At 39.1% G+C, this 25,837-nt stretch overlaps 2 protein-coding genes across 3 annotated transcripts; both read left to right on the top strand.

Moving 5' to 3' along the window:
• The first annotated feature begins 4,187 nt into the window (after positions 1 to 4,187).
• Positions 4,188 to 7,563, top strand: psmg3 (proteasome (prosome, macropain) assembly chaperone 3). Its single transcript, XM_071471128.1, has 3 exons — positions 4,188 to 4,344; positions 5,308 to 5,536; positions 6,536 to 7,563. Exons 2-3 carry the CDS (start codon positions 5,318 to 5,320, stop codon positions 6,686 to 6,688), a joined length of 372 nt encoding a protein of 123 aa, XP_071327229.1. The 5' UTR covers positions 4,188 to 4,344; positions 5,308 to 5,317; the 3' UTR covers positions 6,689 to 7,563.
• Positions 7,564 to 8,537: 974 nt separating this feature from the next.
• On the top strand, positions 8,538 to 25,803 carry tmem184a (transmembrane protein 184a). 2 transcript variants are annotated; one of them, XM_071471066.1, is made up of 9 exons: positions 8,538 to 8,997; positions 9,244 to 9,465; positions 14,118 to 14,283; positions 15,173 to 15,263; positions 16,846 to 16,921; positions 20,224 to 20,315; positions 21,685 to 21,854; positions 21,943 to 22,140; positions 24,221 to 25,803. In XM_071471066.1, exons 2-9 carry the CDS (start codon positions 9,244 to 9,246, stop codon positions 24,448 to 24,450), a joined length of 1,245 nt encoding a protein of 414 aa, XP_071327167.1. In that variant the 5' UTR covers positions 8,538 to 8,997; the 3' UTR covers positions 24,451 to 25,803. The 2 variants fall into 2 exon arrangements, with proteins under 2 accessions (XP_071327167.1, XP_071327160.1); XM_071471059.1 differs by having other exon boundaries at positions 8,539 to 8,970.
• The last annotated feature ends 34 nt before the right edge of the window (positions 25,804 to 25,837 follow it).

The raw sequence follows: 25,837 nt of genomic DNA, 5'->3' as shown, positions 1-25,837 counted from the left end.
GGTAAAGTCGCTTTTGAGCTCTATCTGTAATACAGCACAGCACTCTAGTGGCCACAAGGGTAATAATTGTCTATGTGTGTGAGAGTGTGTATGTGTGAGTATTAAAATCTGTGACTTTGAAATACACCGAGGCATGAAGGTGTCTCCCCCTTTTTTTTTTTGCCGCCATCTTTTCTGATTGAAACGAGCAGGTGTCGGGAAAATGTTTCACTTCCACTTTGGCTCATACACAAACATCACAGATGACCTGATATTGAGGTAGTTACTATTCATAAAGTGTAAAGAGCCAAAAATGAGGCTGCATAATATGTATTCAGTCAGTATCAAAGACACTTGATGAGACAAACACATGCAGTAAATTTCAATGTGAAGATGAAATGCAGGGTGGTGATGGGCAGGAACTGACTCAACCCAGCAAATAAGATATTTTCATCTGGCATTTGAGTCTGTGTGAGAGACAGACAGAGACAGAGAAAACGCTTGACCGGTCATACAGACAGAGGGATGGGAAGTGTTTGTAAAACTGAGAACCCTTAAGCACCATCAACTCTTTTGGAAATGCGTGACCATCAAACTTTCCTTTTCTTTTTGTGACGCCAAAACTCAACTTTTGGGAGAGGGCCAGCATTGGTAGCATTTTCATTGCCCAAAGAAAGATCATGAAACAACACCTTTCAAGGATGTCTTCAAAGATAGTTTAAAAGTGCGTCTGGTTTCTTAAATTTGACATGCAAAGGACATGTTGATGAGAACAGATCACATTTACACCACCAGTAACCAAAATTAAACTCCTGTCCTCCTTTGATATATAATCTCAAGGTTCTGATACCAAGGCCCTGCAAGGCTCCTATTGTCAACATGTCAGATGATTTGGAAAAGGTTGAGGCAAGCAGAGAAATGAAAAGGAGGAAGAGTACAAAGCCATATATATATATATATATATATATATATATATTATTCTCAACTAATGCTGTCTTCATTAGAATCACATTATAATGAACTAAACTATGCCTCATTTACCCTTGAACCCATGAAATAGCCACTGTAACCATTAGTGTGAGTCTGGTGTAATTCATTATGCCAACCAAGGCTTCAAAAAAATATTACATGGAAGAGTAATATGAAAGTAGAACTCATTACAAAGCCTCAGTGGTATTTTACCATCATAAAAACCTCCTTATGACTCGCTGGTTAAACCTGGTTTGACCTATTTTTCCTTCCTGAACAGCAGTGAACATCTGTGGATTTGGACATTTTCAACCAAAATTAGTGATATAGAAAGAAAAAGGAGCGAAACATATACATATGTGATCTAAGAAACAGCTTCAAGACACATTTCTGTGTTTTCATGGCATAGCTGTTCCTAATTACAATTACAAGGGCCATGAGGACATTTTATTTGAACTGAAATTAACTGCATCTTTACGAATATGCCATTCTGTTGTGGCAAAGCTGTTCTGGTGTGTTTTAATCTATGATGTATAAAAAGTGCCAAGGGGGACATGTTTACACACAGTGTGTATGTGGAAATTTCTACATACGAGGAGACTGAGTAATACGGCACAGTATGATGTAATCATTAATTAAGCATCTTCGTTACCTCGCTTTGGCCTTATTTGTGAAACATTTCACCGGTTGCTAGATCACGTGAAAATGTTTCTCTGCCGTCCTTGCCCGTGTCATTTATGGAAATATGAAAATTCACCTTTGAAACACAACTATATGAAGCGTGACCTTTAATTAAAGAGAAGGAAATGCAAAAAATTCTCACAGGGTTGTCATCTTACGGTACAAACAAAAACACTGTGAACAAGAATACTAAATCCATCCTGGCCATGAACTTGAACAAAGCTATGCCCAAAACATCAGACAGCTGGCACACAGTAATGGAATAGTCTAAGGCTGCTTTATTAATAATGAATAGGGGGCTATCTTTCTGTTATCAGTCTGAACTTTTACACTCGCGTTATTGACTTTGATATTAAAGTGTCACTATCCGTTTTGAACAAGAACGTGTGCCCATGTGCCCTCGTAATGTTAAAGTTTGTGCTTTCAAAGGCTTCTCCACCCTTCCTTTTGTACCATCACACACTCTAAACTCTAATCTTCTTGTTTTCTGCTGATGATTTCTCACTCATATGAATTCAACACACACATTACCCAATAGTTCCAGGCGTTAATGCTGAAAGATTGTATATTGATATTTGCATTACAATTTTGTTTAGATCAAAATGATCAGTCAAGGACACAGATGGTCAGCCATGGAGTGGAAAGGGAGGGGTCCAACCAATTTCATACCTAGTGCTGCCTACTCAGAGTGCATAACAATTCCGCTGAGCCGGTTGTATTTGACATTGTGAATGTGTCATGTTCATAGGGATGGCTCCTTTCGGATCAGCCTGATGCAGCACTTGCAGACTTCAGTGGAGTCTAACATTCACCTGAAAAAAAAAAAAAAAAAAAAGTCATGCAAGCACTTTTGCTAAACAGTGAAAATCCCTCAACTGCTCGTCTCTCCTGTAGCTGGAAAAGCAGATGTGACTGCTGTAGTTGGCCAATCTGAAGCCAATATGTTAAGGCTCTGCTAAATTGTCCTTGCATGGTCTATATACAGCGAGTCTTTGCACCACTATGTCGAAGAATTGAAGCAGGTTAAGACCTCTACTCTCTATCTATCTGTTTCCTAGTGAAATGGATATTTTACATCTGTCCTAGTAAAAAAAAAAAGGGTTTCAGCCTAGTGCCACCATTTAATGAAAGTCACTGCTAAAAAACAAACAAACAAATAAATAAATAAAAAGCAAAACTTTATCTGCTCCTAGTATTAAAGCTCCTTTGCCAGTTAATTAAAAACACCCTGCTTCTATGGTTTCTGCTGTGGGAGAGCTGTTTGTGTGACCTAACATTGATTAAAGTGCACCAGGTCAGAGGATCAGCTTGTTTTTAAACTTTAAAAAAATCACTTTTGATAATACTAGGATGATCCAACTGAACTTTAATCATACTCAATTTGCAAATAGTCATTCCTGGGAAAATGACTATGCAAATGAACTATAATCATGCATTGTGAACAATGCAGGAACCTTGGTAACTATCTGTGTTTTCTCAGTGAGAAAAACAAAGAGAAACACAATGTGCGCTTTATCTATTAGGTCTTTTATCTTTAGGTCTGCAGCAAACCTCAGGCAAAAACTAAATCAACCAAATTTCTATTTTTTCTCACAACATACCTGTGGTGAACCTGCAAGGAAGTATGCAAAAAGCAAAAATACTTAATTATGAAAAATACCAAGTACAAATCTACAAATGTACAAATTTTGTATTTCAGTGTTTTTCTAACCCAGACCTTACTCAAGACCCTGGTGATAGATTTTACCCACTCTAAAGCAACTTTCCACTTTATTGTTGACACAGATTTTTGCAGGGTTTTTAATATAGATCATCATGTACATATTAATGTTACTAGCTGTTCCTATGAATTTCAACGGCCAATAAGTATTAAGTGGACACTATACATTTTATTATAATTTTATCAGATATTAGAACAGAATAAAAATGACTTAGTTTCATTTAGTACTCTACTTTTAACTCATATTCTCAGTTTTCTATTGATTTTAACATTAGACATTACTCTGAACCAGCGATGGAAAAAGTATTTAGATCCTTTATTCAAGTAAAAGTACCAATATAACAATTTTAAAGTACTCCCTTACAAGTAAAAGTCCTGTATGAAATAACCAACTTAAGTGAAACTACAGAAAACAGTAAATGTCTCTTTGGTGGAATTGCTATCAGCTCATCAGAAATGTGTCGGGGGGGCCCAACTACACACTACTCAAAACTGGAGGCTATTACAGTACTTAAGTAAATGTGTACTTTCCCTCACTGCTTTCTAAATTTGGATTATATCCCTGATGTTCTTGCTGCAACCACAGTGTATAAATGATATTAACTGATGTCCCATTTTACTTTGCATAATTCTAGAAATTGTAATTGCATAGTCATATCTAAACATAGAATAGAATACAAAACTAGTGAAATTTTTGTCAGAAATCACTTATTTGCTAATAATTTTACTCCAAATTGCGCCACATAAAAACCAAAATTCTCTGAATGTATTGTAAGCCATCTATTTCCTTTTTTTTTTTTTTTTACGTCTGATTTTCTTACGTCTGATTACGTCATCGCGTAGAGGTCGCCGGACGTACGCTCCAGGAAACGCAGCACGTTTGTTTCGGTTTGTTTTAATGGTGGACGTTGTATGACTGAGCGTCACACAAGTTGCTGAAAGTGAAGCGATTTAGCGTGAAAACAAGTTTGCGGTTGAACAGACGGAGACACGGGGTGAGGACTGTTTGTTTGTTGTTGTTTTTTTGTCACACAGACGCCGAAAAACGGTGCTCATTGCTACCAAGTTTACTGGTGCTAACAGTAGCTGTGTAGCTAACATTAGCATCTCAGCAGTTTCCCACAGCCGTGCATGACTGGGATGTGGGTTTTAGCGAGGGTGCAATCATCACATACTTCAGCCGTCTGCACTCTCTGCTTAGCCGCTACCTATGTGCTGTAATAGAGTCTGAAAACCACAGTGTAACTTCTATGAGTCGTATGTCATTTTTGAAGACGTCTGTTGCAAATTGCTGATGTTTTAATGTCCACACTGATGTCTCACTTGCTGTGTTTTGTGTTTGTCAGTAGTTCAACCCTCATGCAAAGCGATTCAGTGTGAAATAAAAAGTAATCAGTTAGTTAACAAGTAGTTTGAGCTCCGTGTAAACATGTAAAATTAGTTTAAAATTAATCCGAATATGCACAACATCCTCATCACAAGATTTCAACACTGATCATAGACTTAAATATGAAATAAAAAGAAAGCTGACTGGAGAGATTTTTCATTTGCACTTATGCAACATTTGCACTGTTAAATGTTGCCTTGATCATAAAAAGCACCAAATAAATGTGTAGCTGAGATGTTTAGCCAGTTAATTGATGAGTTGATTAACATAAATTAATGTGTAACTATTTGGATACTCGATCAATCAACATCATCTAATTCTGGCTTTGTCATGATGAGATTTTGCTGCTTTTTTTTCACCCTGGGGTTTAGGAAATCATGATGACTATTAATGGTTATAATGGTCAGATTAATCAACAATAAAAATATTCATTAGTTGCAGCCATAAATAAATGGAATACATTCTTTATAGTGCTGTAATTTCAACAGTCAGAGACAGAAAATCTGTCTGTGTTACCTTTTGAAGGATATTAATGCACCATTTCCTGTTTTGTTTTTTGTTTTTTTTCTAGGATTAACAAAATGTCTTCTCCTGAGCCCATCATCAGGTCGAGACAGACAGAGAAAGATGTCAATGGAGTTTCAACACAAGTCGTCTGTACAGAGTTCAGTAATTATATATTCATAGTTCTCACTCAGTACGGCAAAATTGGGACATTGATATCTGTCACACCTGACTCCAGATCTAATGACATCAGCACGCCAACCTTCTCCACCAAAGTGCTGCTGGGCAAAGACGAGGTACGCTGGATGAAATTGTTGAGATAAATATTGTATCAGTGTGATATAGACTTGTTCACAGGACATCAGTCAGATTTGGTGCAACATGGGGTAACTCATTTCACGCGGGGAAAGGGCAGATGAGATTGGTTCTGACCTGCTCTGGTAGGTTTGGAGAAATTAGATGTGTGCAGGCTTGTTACAGTTTTCACAAAGAAACCTATTTAATCTCTGCATGAGCATGTAATTTTCAAACTGGCATACAGTGCCGGGAAGAATCATCAGTAGAGAATTTGATTAAAACAGTGTTTTCTTGTGCAGTTGACAAAACATACAGTTTTTTTGTTTTCTTTTGGCAATACTACACTATCTTGTACAGTATGTGACCATCCTGTTAAAAAGTGTTTGTAATGTGTCCACAGCCGAGTCTTCATCTCTTTTATTATCTAGTTTACTGGATTATACAAAAGCCAGATTTCCTGCCACAACCACACTGTGGGTTTCATTAAGATAGAATCAAGTCATATTGTAAGATGTGCAGGTGTTTTTTACTTTGGGAGAACTTCACAAAAAAGAATCACTTTTCTTATGATGTGTGTGGAATAGAAACCAATCAATAATGCTCTATGGCAGTAAAGGCAAGTTGTAACTATTTACCATTTATGCAATGGCAGCAGTCTTTTTGTGGACAGTTTTTTTGCAGTGCAAGATGACATGGGAAGGGAGATGATACTTGTAAAAAAAAAACCTGTGGTGTCTGAAGATATGGAAAAATTATTTGCTGCACACTTTAACTCACTTGTGCATGATGTCAAACAAAGAGCAAAGGAATTGGTGTGTGTGAGAAAAGTGCTACAGGCAGGTGTTTTTTTTTCTTTTCTTTTTATCTGAAGTTGCACAGGCTTGCACAATTTCAAAGGACTGAAGAAGTCAGTGATTTTCACTTTTAAGGCAAACATGCCACATAGCAGCGTTTCTGTATGTAATAATCTAGCGCATGCTTTGTGTTTCTATTTTCAGCCACTGATGCATGTCTGTGCCAAAAACCTGGCAACGTTTGTGTCACAAGAAGCCGGCAACAGGCCTGTTTTACTGGGACTGGCGCTGAAGGATTCTTCCATAGATTCAGTAAAACAAATGAAAGAGATCATCAAAAGCTGTCAAGTCTGGTAGGAAGTCAGCAAAGTGGACACAAAGCCTTCTGGATGCCCCCAGTGTCACATTTGAATGTGAAGGATTTTACTCTTACCTAAATACCAGTCTGTAATTTGAAAAAACCGAGGCTTGTGCCCCATGATAGAAATGTATAAAACCATTTTATTTACTCTGATCATTTTCATTTGTTTTTGATAAACATCTTAACAAAAACACAAAGGTGCATTTTCTGCACATTACTTTGCTCTCAAAAACTGAAGATTGTGCATTTACTAAGTTATGGTTTGCAGAATGATGGCCAATGGTTCCATTTTCATCACTGTATGCAATACATATTGACCATACAGTTTTGATTTAGAATTTGTAAAATTTAATACTGTTATTATTTTTGTACTTTACAATGTAAATATTCTGAATTGTGTCATGAGGCTGATTTAGAAATAAAACAGGTCACTCCTAAAAGTTGTCTTTTTTTTCTGTCTTTGAAACAAATGCAGCTCAGTCATCTCTACCACAGTGAAGGATAGTTTGGTTTTAGCACTGGAGAAACATTTTAAGCATCACAAATATCCCCATCAAACTGGAGTACTGGGCCAGGCATTTTCTAATCAGGCTGAGGTCTTTGCTTCATTTATCAATTATAACTGTATTACACCGGCTACGATGCAGTAAAGCAGCCCTTTAGACTCACTCAGCATATTTCAAAGCTTACATCCTGTGTCAGCAGTGTTATACTGCAGATCATATGAAAAAAAACAAACATTACAGGTCAACAGTAGTCCACATATCCACATTATAAGACTTGCACTGCTTGTGCGTAATATTGATTTATATGTTATCATCCTCAGAACTTTGTAACTTTATAAGATGTGATAAATAAAATGTGTCTGGAATATGTTTGACTCATTTGAAATGTTTTTCTATCTGAATTTAAAGGTTTGTGTGATAAGGGCCTTAGTGTTGTGAGGTAGACTTTGTGTCTCATTCGTTCTTGTAACATTTATCTACTGAAGCTAAGATATCAATCCTGTAGCTAACATTTAATTACATTATCAGTCTGATTGTTGTCTTGATAGTAAAAGGGTTTGGTCTAAAAAATGTCAGAAAATACTGATAAATGTTCATCACATTCTGAAATGTCTTGTATCGGACCAATAGTCCCCCAAACCCCCTGAAATAACCAGTAGAGATTCTCATTTTGTTGGAAGCAGCGGATTTTAGACCTTTTTCTTAAAAAAGAAATACTTTAATGATTCATTTTCAAAATTGGAGCTGATAATCTCCTGTCACTTGATTCAGCTAAAACTTACACAGTATAATGTGCATACATATCCCTATTGTCTCCATAAAGTTGATGACTAATTTGTGACTGTGTTGGTACTCAGAAGGTGCAAACACCAATTATTTTCATTATCACAACATCTGGTAATTGCTTTGTTTGATAATTAGTTGAGTTGCCAGAAACTGGTGAAAATTATTCCCTGAAGCCCAAGTTAATATATTCTTATTTCTTATTTTGTCAGAACAGCCGAATTGTATTACTAAAAAATGGACTTAAATGATTTATCAATTATCAAATTTTTGCCATTTAATTTTCTGTTAATTGTCTAATCAATTAATCAACCATTCATTTCAGCACTAGAGTACTAATGTAACTGCCATGTACGGGGAGGGGGGTCAACAGGGGCCCAACATCAAATATTTGCCCTAGGGTCCCTCAACATATTGGTCTGGCCATGACTATGTAGGATGCCTGTAGTCGATAAATATAAGTAAAAAAAATATAAGATACAAACATTTAAGAATAATTAACACAGTCTTTGAGTGTAAGTCAGCAACGTGATGACGACATGCGCTGAGCTGTGGTCATGTGATCCGTTCACCTGTGCCCAACCTGTTTATCCTGCTCTCCTGACGCTGCCCACAGTCAAACACCGATGTTTACGCTGAAGCTTTGACATGTTTCTCTCTGGTTTCTTGGAGTAAACGCCACAGATTCCTGCAGTATTTGTGTGCTTTTCGTTGTTGCGGACAGAGATTTTGTTTTAGTCCTGACTCGCCCACTGTGTGGACTTCGACCTCGGTGAGGCACCTGCCTCAAACAAGGAAGTCCGGTGCGCTGAGCTCGATGCAGGCGACGGGCCGTCAGTACATGGCAGCAAATGTCCACGGTTGGCTGCTGTGAAAGGAGACTTTCCTCTCGATGTTCACCCTGTAACGTTGGCTTGTGACAACCCTGGACTGTCTGTGGACGGTGCCGTCTAAACGGGATAAAGCAGCCTCCACCTTCGCTGGACAAGGTGAGCTGTTTGCTGCCGGTAAAGAATGTGCGTATCAATGCTCAGGTCATTTGACCACCACTTATAGTGAAGTCTGCCACTTGCACATACAGGATTGTGCTTTCAAATTGAAAGCTTCCTGTTATAATAACAGTAAAAATCGAGGTTTATGCTTTGTGCTCGGCAGGCAGCAGGAAACCACTGGGGAGGGTTCAGTCAAGCCCACAGGAGGGCTGTTCTTACATTTCACCTGTGAGCCCTACACTGACTTTTTGTGTTTTCTACCTGTTGCAGATGAACATTTCTTTGGAAGACATGGATTCCTCAGCTGAAAACGATTCCATTGTCCGCCTGCCTTCACCGATTCTCCCGGAGAAGTCAGGCTTCTCCAATGTGACCCTTATTCAAACCAGCAACGGCTCAATCATAGAGCACCAGATGTTTCTGAACACACTGACTGCACAGGCCCTTTCAGGGATATTCGTCTGGTCCGCCTTGCTCATAACGTGCCACCAGGTGAGGCTGTCATTTCACAGGGGTCTTATTTTTGAATTCTCATGCCTGAAGAAGCCAAAATCACTGCGTCTCACAGCATGGGGAGCAATACAGCCATAAAGTATTTCACACTTTGTGATGTGAATGTGTAATCAGAGATGGCTGTGGACTGACAGATTGCACCCCCCTTGCTAGAGGACAGAAACAAATTCTTCTGTCTATATTACCTTACAGCACAGTGCAGTTAGTTCAGTGTCTCAGCTCTGACGCTTTGTCTTATCTAGCAGTAAAGTATTTTGTTTTTTGCCCGCAGGTATTACTCTTTCTACTTTGTACCTACACTACCCCAGTGCATTGTGGGAATGTTTTGCTTACTTAATAGACGACAGAGGCTATCAGATTAAAATGGATGAAAGGCCTTTAGCTGATTAAAGGACAATACCCAGCGAGCGCTCTTTGTGTGCGAGGGGGGGAAAAAAAAAAAAAAAAAAAAGATGGTTAAGAAGAATAAATGGCTCAACGCAGGCCACCTTTACCCAGAATCCATTTCATCGCTGTTGTAAATGAGTGTTCCCTCATGTGTGGGTGAGTTACCCACTGTGCGCAGATGATGGCTTATCATTATGGTTTTATCATTTGCAGAGAATGCAGTAGGGTGCAGTGTATTATCAGCAGGGAAATCAATTGATATTGAGATAACATTTTACAGCATTATAAAGGATGAGGTTCTTGTTTTCCTGTTCGCTGTGGTGTTAATGTTCTGTAGCTGTAATGGCTCCCAGATTTAGTTGATGATTTTATAACCTTTGTACTGAACATACATCTCTCCGACATCCTGAGGCTGGCAGCCATACGTCTGTATATGCTGTGTCATGTATATGTTAACGCACACATGCTCGTAGCTGTATGTGTTGCGTGGCGTAGTTATTTAAAGTGTTGTCGTTATCTGGGTATCTGACCTTTTTAACAACCTCACAAAGCGTCAACGTGTTGCATCCTGTGATCCAAAAAAAACTATCCTTGTTTAGGGATTTGTGACTCAACATCCAGCAAATTGGTCTCTATCTTTTTAATATATTACTTGTTTGTCCAAACACTTGGCAGCAAGACATTTTAATTGAACAAATAAACAGCAAGTGTACCACGGGGAGAATGGAGCAGGTTTACAACAGGCATCCTCTCTGTCACACAGAATGAAATGGTCTGCAGGGCTTTTGTTGCGATGCTGGTGGTGTTTCATCTGACTTGGTTCCAGAGAATTGCTATAGACTATGAGACTCACGTTCTGAATACTAAACACAAATAGACATTGACCTTAGATCCTCTTTGCTGTAAAGTAGGCAGTGCTTTTCGGACTGGAGGCTCATTTTTCTTGGAGGGCTTATTGGTTCCTTTGCAACTTGAAGCATTTGGGATTTAGAGCAGCAGACTGGACTTATCTCCTACAGTATGGCTGCGTCATGCTTTGCACATGGCGCTGTTTTCAAAAGTGGGATTCCTCTGCCCCCATCTCTATTGTTAGGCAATAATAGGCAAAAGCAGAAATAGCCGAAATGGGCTTGAAGCCGTTATTAGCTCCATCAAGCAGGTTATGTTTTAACTCGTGTCTCTTTATTGGTTGGTTTGTTTGTCTATGCAAAAGGATAAAGCAAAAAGTGAACCAATTTGCACCGGAGTTGCTGGAGGGATAGGGCATGGGCCAGGGAAGAAGAAGTTCTTAGGGAATAATATATGGACCTTGATGTGAAAAAAACCCTGTCATATTAATGGTGTTGAGATCTACAGCAATTTGAACATGTAGGGGTGTTTGGCCTCGGTGGAAGTATGCACCCTGCTGAGTGCCATTCTAGTTCAGCATGCAACTATGAATTACTGTCAGGTCAGTGTTATGGATTCAGAAAGGACATCGTTTTTGGAGGCAAATGGAGGACATCAGTCTACAGTCTGCTTCACTTCACATATAGAGATGACTATATACATCACTCCCCCACCCTCACAGTAATCAGGCTTTAATGTGCAGCCTCTAATGGGCATTTAATCAAGCTGCATGTGTTGATTAGAGTCAGACTCTGGATGGTGAGTAGTACTAGCGCTTACCTTGCTCTGCCAAATGGATGTTTTTAACATTTTTGTCACAAACACCAGTGTAGTCCATAGAGTGGCCGTCTTAAGTTTGAACGTGTGAACGTGTCTCCGTCTTGTTTGCAAGACGGAGGCTCATTGCATTTAGCTGGCCAGTTTTCTTGTCCTGACTGAAGTTGAAATCAGGGCTGCAACGAATGAATATTTTCATTATCGATTTATCTGCAGATTATTGTTTGGTCTATAAAATGTCAGAAAAAACTGAAAAATGCCCATCGCAGTTTCCTAAAGCCCAACATGGTGACTTCAAATTTCTGCAGCTGTCTCTAAAGCTATCCAACATATGATCACACAAAGCAGCAAATCCTCACATTTAAGAAACTGCACACAGAGACTGCTATTTCCGCCTTAAAAATCGCTTTTTCTGGCAGCATACTAATCAATTAATCAACCAGTTATTGCAGCTCTACTTGTAATCAGGTGGCTTTTTCTTATTGTATGTATGAATTCTAATTCTAATTGCTTTTGTTTACCTGTCTCTTTAGAGAGTTATAGTTATTAGTCATAAGTGGCTTGAGCCTGGCATGATTACTTGGATTGCTCCCTCACCCACAATTAGTTGCCTAATGTGTAATAAGCATCTTGATTAACTGAGAAACTTAGTTGATTAGTCTTTTTTTTTTATATAAATGGTCTCTTTATGAGGAATGAGTCATCCGTCTTTCTAAGTGCTACACAAAGGCAGCTGTGCTCGCTTCAGGTTCTTGCACGTGCTTTTGGACGAGAGCTGAGACGTCTTAAGAAACCTCAAGCAGGTCTTCATGTAGCAGCACATAGAAATGCCATGACCTGGATGATTCAGAATCTTTACAGACATATTATCTGTCATTACTAGAAAACTATTGCCACATCTCTGGCATCGCAATAATGTTCCCTAATATCTTTTGGTCTTCAATATCCCTTTCTGCGCGACTGCATTCCTCTGCAGAGGGACAGTAGTAGTGGTAGAGGAGCAATCCAACTCATTTTTCAATTAAATTCGCTAATTATTTAGTTGAAGCGATCCCACAAGTCTTAACCAGATAACAATTTATTTATTTGCTAACAGATTAAATTTGCAGTAAACTACTGATAGAAATATTCTATCCCACACTCTGTTGGATCAGACATGTTGCCATGTTGCAATAGCTTTTTTGTATAAGCTGAGAGCACCAAGAGAGACAACTGTACTTTACTCACTCCGATGAAAACCTATTTGCTTGGGATCAGTATGGATAAGCCGGTCCTTGCGTCAGCCTCTCTACAGTGGCAAGTCGTGCATTTCAGGGCGGATTTCATAACTTTAATTCATTGTGAAGATGTGGCCCGTGGTTTAAAAAAATGTTTCAGTCTAAAAACTAAAGGTCAATGAAATTAATGATAATCAGATCTTTTGCCATATGCTGTGTGTATTCCCCTAAATGCTGTCAGTTGCACTACATTACCTTTATGGAGGCCATATGGGGACATGTGGGAGAGTTGTTTCTGTGTGTATGTGTGTGTGTTAAAAACTAAAGACTGAGACCTTTAATCAGCTTGCTGAAAATAAAAGTTTATTTACTGATCCTATTGCCTGCATCTGGATGCGAAGCTAGGGCTGTACAATATAAAGTGTGGCCAGTTTTAAGTTTAAAGCAGGAACGTTCTGGGAGGTCATGAAAATGGGCGATGGGTGATCTCTTTACTTTAGACAGCCTGTCCGTCGCTGCTGCATTTCATAGTGACAGATCTTTACAGAGACAGAGCAGTCGGTGCAAAGTTACACTGTAGCCATAAATAATACCATCCAGATAAAAAACATATTTGATTGTTTGTTGTCGGCTGTCTGGAGGTTGACATTCCACATTGATCACACCCTTTCAGTTTGTAACACTTCCATGTCAGTGCTTTGCACTTAACTTTTTACCGATAGTTTTTCTTTCTTTTACAAAAGACACTCAATAAACTGTTATCACTACCGTTGAATTTCAAATAAGCCTTACACTTGTATTATTATTATTGACATATTTCTGAAATGCATGATGCACACTATTTAGAAATACTTTTCAAGTTCAGAGCTGAAATGATAAGATAGAAAATTAGAAGGCAACTATTTGAATAGTTTTGTCCAAATCATTTTTAAAGCAAACACAAGGCACATTCTCAGGTTACAGCGTCTCAGAATTTCCTGAGAGTATTTGCTGCTTTTCTTTGTTTTATATCAGGGTAAATTAAATGTCTTTGGGTTTTGAACTGTTGAACTGGTAAAAAAGGAAAACTGCACAATAATCTGCAGATGAATTGGTAATGTAAATAGTTATTTCATTGCACTCTTAGTCAAGTTATTTTACTTGTGAAAACTATGGTTTTGTCAGGTATTTTAGAGAAAGCACAGTCTGTTTTCACATGCAGGCAGCAGTATATCATGTAGTATATCATGTTTTAATCTAATACATCACAAGCAGAAATATGTTAAATTCATACCTCTGCTTTATGAATCTGTAAAAATGCTCATCAAGATGCTCCCTTGTTTACTAATGCTTTTCACATGTGTTTTTTTTTTTTCATTGTAGATCTACACACACCTTCGATCCTACACGGTCCCCAATGAGCAGCGCTACATCATCCGGATCCTGTTTATTGTGCCAGTCTATGCCTTCGATTCCTGGCTCAGCCTGCTCTTCATCAGCAACAACCAGTACTATGTGTACTTTGATTCCATTCGAGACTGTTATGAAGGTAAATGTCGCAAGCTTGCTCCTCTTGAATTAACTGCCTGATGACTTCCTTCCTGGCCAGTCATGGTGTTTCTGCTGCCCGTGTAATTTAGACAGCTGCCAGGAAAGGAAATGAGAGGAACTCACCAAACTTGTTTCTCACAATTCACCTCATTATTTGAGGTGTTGCATTTCTAGGAGGCGTATTTGTAGGAGCATCCGTTTTTTTGCCTTGGCTCATAATGTTTGCAACTGGGGGGAAAAAAACAAACCCTACAGTGTAATTCTACAGCGATTTTCTATATTCAAGTATTATGTAAACCTTGATTGGCAGATTGTGGTTTAATTGCCTTTATACAGTGTAAGCATAATTATGTATTGAAGTTTTAAGACTAGAGCACTTAACCAGTGGCAAAAGTGAATCATATGCAAAATGGATTACAAGTAATTTGGGCAAGGGAAAAGTAGGAAATACATTATTCAGGAGATTAGTTTCCAGTTTGCAGGCCAATTTTGTGGCTGATTGATAGTAAAGCGCATCAGAAAGCAGTGAGACTGGAACACCACCAGCGGCCACAGCTAAAACATAATGAACCTTCTCTTGACTGGACACCATCTGCATTAGCTTCACTTAATCCCTCCTTAAATAGCAACAAAGGATTAGGAAGGGATTTCCAAGACACAGAACCCTTGGAAGCTTCTTATTGTAAGGACTGAAACATTTATTGTTCCAAAATGTAGGACTAATTATTTTTTATCATGTGGGCGTGTTCTCCCCTGAAATGATTTGACCTTTTTAAATGAAGTTACACTTGAAGGTGATGAGGAATTATTCTGCTAAGTTAAAATCATGCCAATTAGCGTGTTAAGTACTGGGTGAAAAAGAAGTAACTCTTCTCTTTGTGTTACAGCGTTTGTCATTTACAATTTCCTGAGCTTGTCCTTTGAATATCTGGGAGGAGAGAGTGCAATCATGTCCGAGATTCGAGGGAAGCCCATACAGTGAGTGCTCTCATCTCAGCCCTGCATGCAGTCTCCGACATACACAAGCTTTTAAACTTCTAATTTTGGTTGTCTCAGCAGTAATGAATACTGAGGAGCATGAATGTGGTGAACAGTGGTATGGTTTAGGCTTCATATATATATATACAATCTCAAAGGGTGCAAGGTGCATCCTACTGCCCTTGAATTAGCATTTACTTTGAATACCACAGTGAAAGTGCTGGCAATAAACAACTGCAGTATTAATCTGTGAGAGTCATCCTTTATCTCAGAGCTTTTGACCACCCTCGATAGGCTGTGTTTTATGGCTGACGCAGCCACAGGGCAGCAGCTCTTTGCCAGCTTCTTAAGACAGTGGAGACACTAATGTTGAGTCCTGATAAACGATGGCATTGCTTAACACCGGCCAGGGGAGACAAGGTATAAATCCTACATCTTGTTTTAGAGTAGTTTACTGCACTGTGTTGCTGTTGCACATCATTTCCTTTCTTGAATCAGTGAGAACTAAAAAATAATTTTAAATTCAACAACCTCCAGAAAGCAGCTCACAAGAGGCCAAGTCTTGACTGCAATAAGTTGGTGTCTCATACTTGTCAGTGTTCAAGTTGAGTACTTTTTAACAAGGAACAAGTGAGATGCATTTTATAGAGATCCGTTACTCTGCTCACAGTCTGTGTGTTATCATGTTAGCAACATCACAGCATATTTTAATTAATTATGCACATATGTATACTAGATTAAATTTAATGTCATGTTCTCATTAATAAACTAGATCAGGTTTGAGCTGCTTTCAAAGTGCACCTAAGATTTCAGTTCTGTAGGACAATAAGGACTAAGACTGTAATTATTCTGCAGGCAAATCCCAATTTGTTTCTCAAATGTATTTTGACTGGAAGTCCATGCTCTTATTTGCAAGTGCTCAGGTTGCATTTAATGTTAACCTCAGTATAAAAAAAGGAAAAGAACACAGACAAAACAATTAGAGTTATATACATTTGGATAGTAGTGAAATATTCTCTTGTGCAGTCTGAAGGTTAAGAGCACATAAAGTCCTTAGAGTAGCGCCTCAGGTGTTTATTTCATCCCCTAAACTGCCTTTTAAACACGTCACCATTGAATCAGAGTAAGAACAACAACAAAGAACCGTGACATTTGTAAACGTTTTCATATTTTTGCTCTTATCAAGTGGTCAGGTCAAATGCGACACTACTCAGAAAAAGTACAATCAACTTAAGCAGTTATATCATCTAGGACAGATTGTTTTCTTGATCAATTGCTTAATTGTTTGCCTGTAAAATGTCAGAGACATAAAATGCACATCAGTTTCCCAGAGCCTGAGGTGATGTTTACAGTGATATGAACAGAGGAAAAAACAGCAACGATTACAATGATTACTGAGTCTAAAAAATAGTTGCCAATTAATTTTCTGCAAGTAACAATTAATCCACTAATAATATCAACTGTAATGTCAACAAAAACAGACTATTTTAAGCAGGCAGATTTTTTATTGTATGGCAGATGCTTTACATTGGATGTGTCAGTGTTGATATGATCAACACTTTGTTTTCTGTCGACCCCGCAGGTCAAGTTGTCTGTATGGTACGTGCTGCCTCGTTGGTATGAGCTACTCCATCGGCTTTTTAAGATTCTGCAAACAGGTGAGCTTCAATCATCCCCTTATCTGCGCTCTGGAGATGCTCTATTCGACCACTAAAATAAATTTACACACGCTGAAAACACGAATACATCAAACCAAAAAAAAAAAATCTACACCAACAACACTGCTGTAAATTGCCATTCTGTCACGACAGCTGTTACAATTGGTTGTTTGCTTTTCAGAGGATAACATCCACTGGTTAAAAAAAGGGAAAAAAAAGCAATTGAGGCCAGGTGAAAGCAGCTTGATAATATACACGGAGAGGTGATAGGAGTTGCACGAGTTCCCAACGCTGATGAATACTGGAACTGAGAGTTGTGTCTTCAAAGCAAAATGAATGGTGAAATGAACACTTTTTCTTTTTTGCATTTTATAAGTGGCAAGTGATAGACACTCAGTATGACTCGACAACAACCCAACGTGAACGTTTTAAAAGGAAAACCTTGCAAGTTTTCTCTGGTGGCATTTCTGGAAGATGCAGGTAAAGAATAATTCTGTGAGAGGTCCACTGAAGATCAGTACAGCAGATTTCAAAACTCTCATCAGTTTCTTTTGTAGTTTGTTGGGTGAAGTCCATGCTGTGAAAGCGGAGGCCTCAAGCAACGACTTAGCACTGAGTTCTCTGATTTTAAATGTAACAACCCGCATTGTCATTCAAGGAACAAAGTTTCAGAAATCAATACATCGAATGCTTCAGAAGTTATTAAATGCTGTTTTGCAGGTCAACTCCCACGAAACGAGGGACTAACTGGATTTGAAATAATGATTAGCTGCTGTGGCACGTATTAATTTATTCTAACTTCATTACTGAAGCACTCCATTATATTGATCACATGGCCGTGTGGTTTGAAGTTAGAAAACAAGAGTCTGCTCTTCATGAGAGGCTGAGGTGAAATTATCTTCAACAGTTTATCACAGTCAACACAAAGGACAAGATCTTAGAGGCCCTGATCCATTAAAAAAAATTTTTTTTGCAAGGTAAAAGACATTAAAATTCTCTGCTCATTTTGAGGGAAGTTTTAGTGTGATTAGAAGAGGGGTTAACAAATGAATCACTGATATGGAAAAGCAGCTTAGAGTTATGTTGGTCCTTTGAGATAAGGTTAGAGGATGAGCTCTTGCATCCTAAACTGTTTTTTGACATTTCAGTTTTAAGTCCTTTATCATATTGTAGGTCACATTAGGGCCTTATTTTCCTGAAGGGTGGCACAAGTTGAGCCCTGTGGAAGAGCGTGTGGCGTGACTGACTAATTTAAAACCAGGCAAAACAGCTGAGACTATATTATTGATATATATACATTAATGTAATAGGCATGTTGGATACATATTAGTAGTAGGAGGGATACAGAACAAGCAGCGGATATACAAAATGTTCCATAAACTTCCTATTGAAGGGTTTTTATCACAAGGGCCTCTGAAGCAGATATTTAAGATTCAAGAGTGGACAGCAGCACAGTGGCTGGGAGAGGAGTGTGAGGCAACAGGACAATAAAAACAATGGCCCAGTGGTCCGATACATGGATTCATTATGAAGTGCATAATCAGTTTGGATAGATCCGCTTCAGAGCTCTGTTTGTTATACACAAAGCTGAGGGGTGTTGCTGTTAATTGGGACTCAGGAGAAATTGAAAAATCAGTTCTGTCGATTGCGGCCACCAGTGAACTATTGAAGTGAACTTTGAAGTGGTAAAAATAAAAAAAAACTGAAAGAAAATACTTCAGGTCATTTCAATCTGTGAATTCTCAGTGAGACAGTGTAATGGAAAACGTCGGTAAAAAAAACTGTAGTTGTCTTGAATCTAGATAACCCTTTGATGCACCAGTTTGCAATAGAGCTGTTAGTCAATCTGCTGCTAAGGTAGCACAATATCCCACAAATAAAGAACTAATCACATATCCCCTTATCTTATCTTACTCTTGTGTCACGCATTGTGCACCGACACTCACGTGTAGCTTAGTAGTATTAAAGTTCATTTTTTTTCTCTGCAGTTACTGACTCTAAATTAATTTGAGGCAGAAACTGCGGTTAACTTTTAATCCGCTGGCATTATGAACGTGCTTTGTGTTTTTGAATATCAAGCGTGTCAGGAAGTATCATGCTAAATTATTTGCTTTGAGGATATTCATAGTGACAAGCTGGCACTAGAACAGGCATACAACAACCAAAGACTGTCAGGACTGAAAGCTTCAAAGTAAATCAGTGAAATAAATGATTATTGATGTCATCCTGTAAAGCCCACCACGGGCTCTGGCCATTCTACTGAAGCCTCCCTCTGGCTCATCAAGTCAAACACTCCCATCACTGTTGCAGCTTCCTCTGTTGTCCCGGCCAGGACCCATACACATCAGCATTAAGACATCAGTTTCACATGAGTTATTTCCCAGTATTTGAACGGAAGAGACAGCGTTAGCAAAGAATAAATTGTTTGTTTTATGACCTTTTTAGTTCAGTATTTTAAGGCTTTTTAGTAGATTGACATTTTAGGAAATACGCTTATTTGTTCTGTTTTTTTTTTTTGTTTTTTTTTTGGCTAAGCGTTAGCTTAGTGCAAAGACTGGAAACAGGGAAATCACTGCCCTGCAGTGTCTCTAAAGCTCACTAATTAACAACGACATCTCATTTGTTTAATCTGCACAAAGAAGGAAGTTTAAAATCCACAAGTTGCAGTTTTATGAGGGATTTATTGGCAGGACTATTTCTTGGCTCTGAGTAGTTGCCAAGTAACCGTGGAGACTCCAGGAAGTAACTGCCAAAGTAACAGGCAGCGCATAGCTGTAAAACTGTGAATTGTCTTTTTTACAATCAAGTTTAGTAACATGTTAATGAACGAGCTTTAGAGCTGCTGAGAGGTAGATTCTGTTACCTTTGGTATCTTTATGCTAACCTAAGCTAACTGGCCGCTTGCTATGGCTTTATTTATTCATATAACTCCATATAACTCCATGCTAGAATGCAAATTAGCGTATCACCCAACATGTCAAACTATTCCTTTTAATTGCAGCTGTTAATCTAAGACAGAGATGGCAAAGAGAAACAGACATGGAAAAAAACATCGTAGTAGGTCCCAAAGTTAATGGAGGTGCTGTACTGAATAGGTGAGTGAAAAAACGGCCGCTGGTTAGGTTTAAGGGACTGGGAGACTGCTTTCTGTCAATGGTCAGTCACAGATCTTTTCCATCTAATTAGATGTACAAAGAGATTCTGACACCCTTCTTCATCCTTCATCCTCTTCCTCCTCCTCTTCCTCCATGTCGTCCTTGCTTGTTTGGGTGTCTCATCCTGAATTGTAATGTGTTCTCCAGGCGACTCTTCAGTTCTGCGTTGTCAAACCCATCATGGCAGCCATCACCATCATCCTGCAGGCCTTTGGCAAATATCATGATGGAGATTTTAAGTGAGCAGCATCTCTCTCTTTTCATTTCATTCTTCATGTATCTCATGCACCCATGCCATTGCCAGCAGGCTCATTTGCTGTTTACGTGGATAAGGAAACAATTTGCAAGTGGAGATAATTATATCACCTCTTCACAGCACGGTTGTTGAAAATGTTTGGAATTAAAGGGGTTTATTTCAAGCTGAAAGTTCTGGGTTCAAACTTTGCAGGTACTCAGTTACATGTTGGCCCAAGTGCATCGTTGTCCTCGCCATAATCACGGCCTCTTGGGTATTGTTGGTATTGCAAATAATAATTCAGGAGTTTTTGCAATATGGACTAAAGGAATTATATTGCAAATGTAGTGAGTGTTCTAAAATGAAGCCCCTTAATTCTTATTGTATGTTACACTCGGTGAAGCACAGTATTAAAAAGCGAGATGTATTGTTTCATTTAACAGTTTTATTTTGGATGTCAAGTGATACTAAAGCTGGGGATAAGTCGCAGGCTGACAAATTTAATTTTAGTGTATTTCAATGCTTCAGATGAGCCACCAAGGGTCTCAACAGAATATGGAGAGGGTAATACGTTCAATAAAATTGTCTTTAGTGTGTAATTGAAAGCCTTAAAATCCTTAAATCAGTCTATTAAGTCTGACTTATTTTCAGGTTCAGGCTTTCTTGGTTCAGTGTCTCTTCCTGAAGATTCAGCTGTGACAACACTTGTTCCTAAAACTACTCAGGAAAAGCACAGACATCAAGGAGGCCTTGAGACAGACGTTTCCAATCAGCTTTATATCGTCACCCTCTTAGGGCCGAGCCGAAAGATAGGCGCGATTACATTCTTCCTGCTTATTTCTCTATATACTTCAACAGTAAAATTAGCAGGCAGAAATAACTGTCTTTTTTCATGTCTTTCTTTAAGCTCTGTAACAAGACTGTGGTGATTCACAGATTGTTTATTTGTATGCTTTCATCCAACCGTGCACTCTATACTGCATGGGAGTAATTAGTGTAGTCACAGCTGAGTCCTCAGAGGCTCTCCAGAATGCAAAGAGGGTAGAAAGGCAGGCTGACAATAAAATATAGACAAATCTGCCTTTTTATCAGATGCATCCTGAATTAAGAAGGACATGCACAAACAGTCTTTATTAATTGCTTGCTTGTGAAGAGGACAAAAAGGCTGTGTTTCCAGGTGTCCGTGCAATATGGCTGAGAATATCATCAGATACAAGCTGGCAGTCTTTTTCATTCAGCCCAATGGAGTCAAAACATGAATACACTTTCGCAGTTAAACTTTTATCGTATGATCACAGATGGAAAAATGTCATATGGTTGTAACTTAACCACATATGTAAAGCTGGCGATTCCCCTCCCCTGTTTCTTTGCAGCGTGAATGGAGGATACCTGTACATCACAATCATCTACAACTTCTCGGTCAGCCTGGCCCTCTACGCTCTCTTCCTCTTCTTCTTCGCAACAAGTGACCTGCTCAGGCCGTACGAACCAGTCCTCAAATTCCTCACGATTAAATCCGTCATCTTCTTATCCTTCTGGCAAGGTAAGTCCACCCCTCTGGGTTTTTTTCTTTCTATCAGTGCCAGTACATGAAAGAATAAATTAATGACTAGAATGTCGCTACTTTGTAGGAATGGTCCTCGCCATCCTGGAACGCTGTGGGGTCATCCCCAACGCGCTCTTAATCGACGGACATGAGGTCGGCGCTGGGACTGTGGCAGCGGGCTGGCAGAACTTTATCATCTGCATCGAGATGTTCTTCGCCGCCATCGCCCTCCGATATGCCTTCACCTGCACCGTCTACCAGGAGAAGAAAAACGAAGTGCCAGGTGAGCGCTGTAGAAAAGCCTGAACTGATCATTACCTGTTGCCCTCACCTTGAAAATATGTTGACATTCTCTGAGGCTAATTGCCCTCCTCTACCCACGCAATAAGGACTGACACGGGCTTGAAAATGTGGGCAGTAACAGTAACTGCAGTTCTCTTTTAGACCAGGAAGGTCAGTTTTTTAAGTTAGGTTACACATTCAATCCCTCTATTTAAACTAATACCTAAGCTGGGATGTCTAAATATTTGCAATTTTGTACTTAAATGTCATCCTGTCGTGAGCTGGGAGTCAATCAGGTTGGAAGTCAGCAGGGCTCAGAGGACAGTTGCCATTAAAGTGAAGCAAAGAAGGATGAAGAACAAGTCCAAGTACAGTACAGTAACCAGCAGGGAGCGAGTGGCACCCCTTTGACGTCAGTGCTGCCTCCAAGTAAAAGACAAAAGGAAGCCAAGGGAAAAGCCCTCCACAGTGAAATCAATCATTCTGCCATTTTTTTCCTGCTATAGGAAACCCTCCGTCCCCTTGAGCTGCTTAATATGCAGAAGTAGTGGCAGTGATGAAGAAGGCTCAAGCATTTTTTGTATCAGCTTGTTATGACAGTTTTTTCTCTTTTTTTTCACTGTTTATTTTTTAATCAAAATAAAATCAAGGAAGGTAATGACATAAAAATAAAATAAAAAAACGGTCTGGTTTAAGTGTGATAATAATAATGTTGTTCCACAGTGATGGGTGGCTGATTATTACATTTATTTTTTTTTTTTTGGTGATTAAACAACTGTCTAGCTCTGCTGCTGCACCCCCTCCCTCGGGTGCTGATGTGTGTGATTGCAGAGGATGCAACACTTCTGGTTTACCATTCCTCTGCTTCAGCCCTGTGGACCAGGCTGTAAGGAGGAACTCAGCTAACCGTGCCTAACTGCCTTGTACCTCCACCCCACCTTGCCCTTGTCTTTGCCACTTCCAGTCCAGTCCAGACAGCACTGCCAGTGACTCTAAAGCAGAGGCCTTGATGTCTGCTGGCTTTTTTTTTTTTTGTATTGGGCAGCATTTTAGTTCTGGAAATCTTTCAACCTGGCTCACAGCTGTTTGCTAAGGGACCATCAATAGAGAGTTTGGCTGTGACTGAATTCTGTTCAGTCCATTTGTAGACAGCAGCCTCTGAAAAGATGAAAGAAATAAATCATGCCTGTTTAGTGATTTTCATTGTTTTATATTATTACTATGATGCCTTGCCTTGGGTAGCTCACAGGATATTTAGTTTAGTAATTAATTAGCTGCTCAAAAGAAATAATTCAATGTAAACTGAAAACCTTTTTCTCTCAATCAGCTTCTTATTCTAAGCGGTTGGGTCATACATGCGCAACACAAGTTTCTCCCAAAAGTTTGAACAGGTTTTTTTTTTTTTTTTTAGTTTTTAGTTTTTTTTTTCTCTCTCTTACGAGTTAGAAGTGGGCGGGACTTTGCTGGGAAAAGGTGATATGACGAACATCTGCACACCGTTCAGGATTTAGCAACATATCAATCAAAATCAGATGACACACCCCAAACAACCCAGATTACACAGATTAGAGTAGAATGAATGTTTTTCTTTCCCCACCTTGGGGCACAAGTTGTTGCACATTTTGTAATGAATAGTTAATATTAAAGAGAGGGATTTGAAATCAAGTTTTGTTTTTTTTTTTTCCCAGAGATTTAAGTCAATTGTCAAGCAAAAATGCATATTATAAATTAAATGTGTTCTGGGTTGTTGGATGATTGGTTGGAAGAGGTCATGTTGAGCAACTAGGGACCTGTGATGGACATTTTTTTCACATTTTTCTCACGTTTTAATGATTGTCAATGAATTGAAAATGTAAAACGGTCACTAATATTTTATCTAGTACACACATCAATTGTGAAACCAGTATGCTGCCGGGACATGCAGGCTGTCTCCTTGAAATCCATTTCCTCTTATTTATATTGAGATAGGCGGATTGACGGCCTTTTTTCCAGGTTTTCAAAGCTGCCTCATCGCAGTCACGTGTGTTACAGTGTGACCGATTAACTCCCTCTGTCCTTGTTCCTGTGTTGTTTTTCTGCAGAGAACCTCCCCCCAATGCAGAGCATCTCCAGCGGTCTGAAGGAGACCATAAACCCTGGGGACATGGTGCAGGATGCCATCCACAACTTCTCCCCAGCCTACCAGCAGTACACCCAGCAGTCCACGCAGGAGGTGGTTCAGCCCAGCACGAACGGAAAAGTAGCCACAGGCAACAAGAGCTCCCGCAAGTCTGACAAAATCATGCTGATTACCTCTGATGATGAATTCTAGGCCTTTCTCCAGAAAGATCCAGGTGTTTGTGTCCTTGCCACCCCTATCTCTGACCCCCTGGGGAAACAGCTGTATTGCATATCTCACAGAGCTGGATTGAATCCAGGTGTTTCATTTTCATTATCCCAGTATTTAAAATGGACTGCTTATTCCTGTCCTATATAGAGTAATTTGAGCACCAAGAGGAGGCTGATAGTAATAATAGTTTTAAAATTGATGGCTGAATGAACAGAAAACGGATCTTAGCAGTAATAATCACAGGAAAATGACGTGTCACCTTCGCTGTGTCAGAAGTCTGGAGCTATGCGTTTTCTTTAAGTGAAGCTGATGGACGTTCAGCAGTGCCCCTGATCCCGATTCTGTTTCCGTCATCGTGTCAGCGCTCGTTCTCTGGCCGTCGGAACCGTGCTCCTCTGATTCATGTCAGTTTCAAAGGGGAGATGATTAATATGTGACTCCAGGTGGGGAGCAGTGAAGCCAGCGACGGCTGGGGACGACACTTCATGGACTTGTCTCACATCTGCTTGTTTGAAGTATTTGCTGAGCATTCCTCTGCACGGTGTCCTGACAAATGGAAGGATCCGTTCAAAGACACATTCGTTTTGGAGCAGGCACTTCAAACTGCAGACTACAGCACTTTGCAATCCTTTGTATCTACCGTAGCATGGACAAATTGGATAAACCTGTCTCCTATAAAAAGTGGGAGTGTTATTATTCTCATTAATTTTCCCAGCATGCTAAGGAGTGTAATTCAATGCTAGACAGCCTATGAGCAGACATTAACAATTAGTCTTTGTGCAGCCGCTACACCATTACAGATGCTTTTGGCAGAGCCTTTTTGTGTTTGATATTCCCACCACTGTTCATGTCATAATTCCATCTTCCAGGGATTATGAAATGAAACAGAATCTGATTGTTGTAAATTGTGATGTTTTATTATATTTTATTTGTGTAAAAAGAAATTGTTTTAATTTTGAATTGGGAAGATCTTAATGTATTTAATCTGTGCAGTTCAGGTGTAAAATCTGTGAGGAGAAATGCAAAAAAAACTGTACTTTAATACTTTACACAGTTACCTCTACCACTTTTTTCCATTCAGAAATGTTATCTATGTTTGTCACATGGATGGCATATAGCTTACTAAACACATTGATTATTGAAGACTGGTTTTGCGTAGCAAGTCATAGTTTGTAGAATTTTGATACCCCTTTGTGCCAATGATAGCTGTCTTTCTGGGAAAGCAGAATTTTATTTACAGTTGGGTAGACAAATATACAAAATAGTTGTGACAGTTGTAAGTCCTTTTTGGCACTAGTGCAAAATAAAATGATTCTTTTTTTTTTGCTTCTGAAACTCAAATATGTTGAATTGAGTAATTGTGCAGTTA

The sequence above is a fragment of the Trachinotus anak genome, unplaced genomic scaffold, assembly GCF_046630095.1.
Source record: "Trachinotus anak isolate AG129_WGS33_773 ecotype Australia unplaced genomic scaffold, CSIRO_AGI_Tana_v1 ptg000003l, whole genome shotgun sequence".
In the NCBI taxonomy this organism is placed as follows: domain Eukaryota; kingdom Metazoa; phylum Chordata; class Actinopteri; order Carangiformes; family Carangidae; genus Trachinotus; species Trachinotus anak.
The sequence above is the reverse complement of the archived record's forward strand: the minus strand, read 5'-3'. Positions and strand labels throughout refer to the sequence as shown.

Coding starts and splice junctions, on each gene's coding strand:
- tmem184a (XM_071471066.1), top strand. CDS start 9,244: ATGAACATTTCTTTGGAAGACATGGATTCCTCAGCTGAAAACGATTCC. Junction 16,922..20,223: donor TTTTAAGATTCTGCAAACAG/GTGAGCTTCAAT, acceptor TGTGTTCTCCAG/GCGACTCTTCAGTTCTGCGT. Junction 22,141..24,220: donor GAAGAAAAACGAAGTGCCAG/GTGAGCGCTGTA, acceptor GTTTTTCTGCAG/AGAACCTCCCCCCAATGCAG.
- psmg3 (XM_071471128.1), top strand. CDS start 5,318: ATGTCTTCTCCTGAGCCCATCATCAGGTCGAGACAGACAGAGAAAGAT. Junction 5,537..6,535: donor TGCTGCTGGGCAAAGACGAG/GTACGCTGGATG, acceptor TTCTATTTTCAG/CCACTGATGCATGTCTGTGC.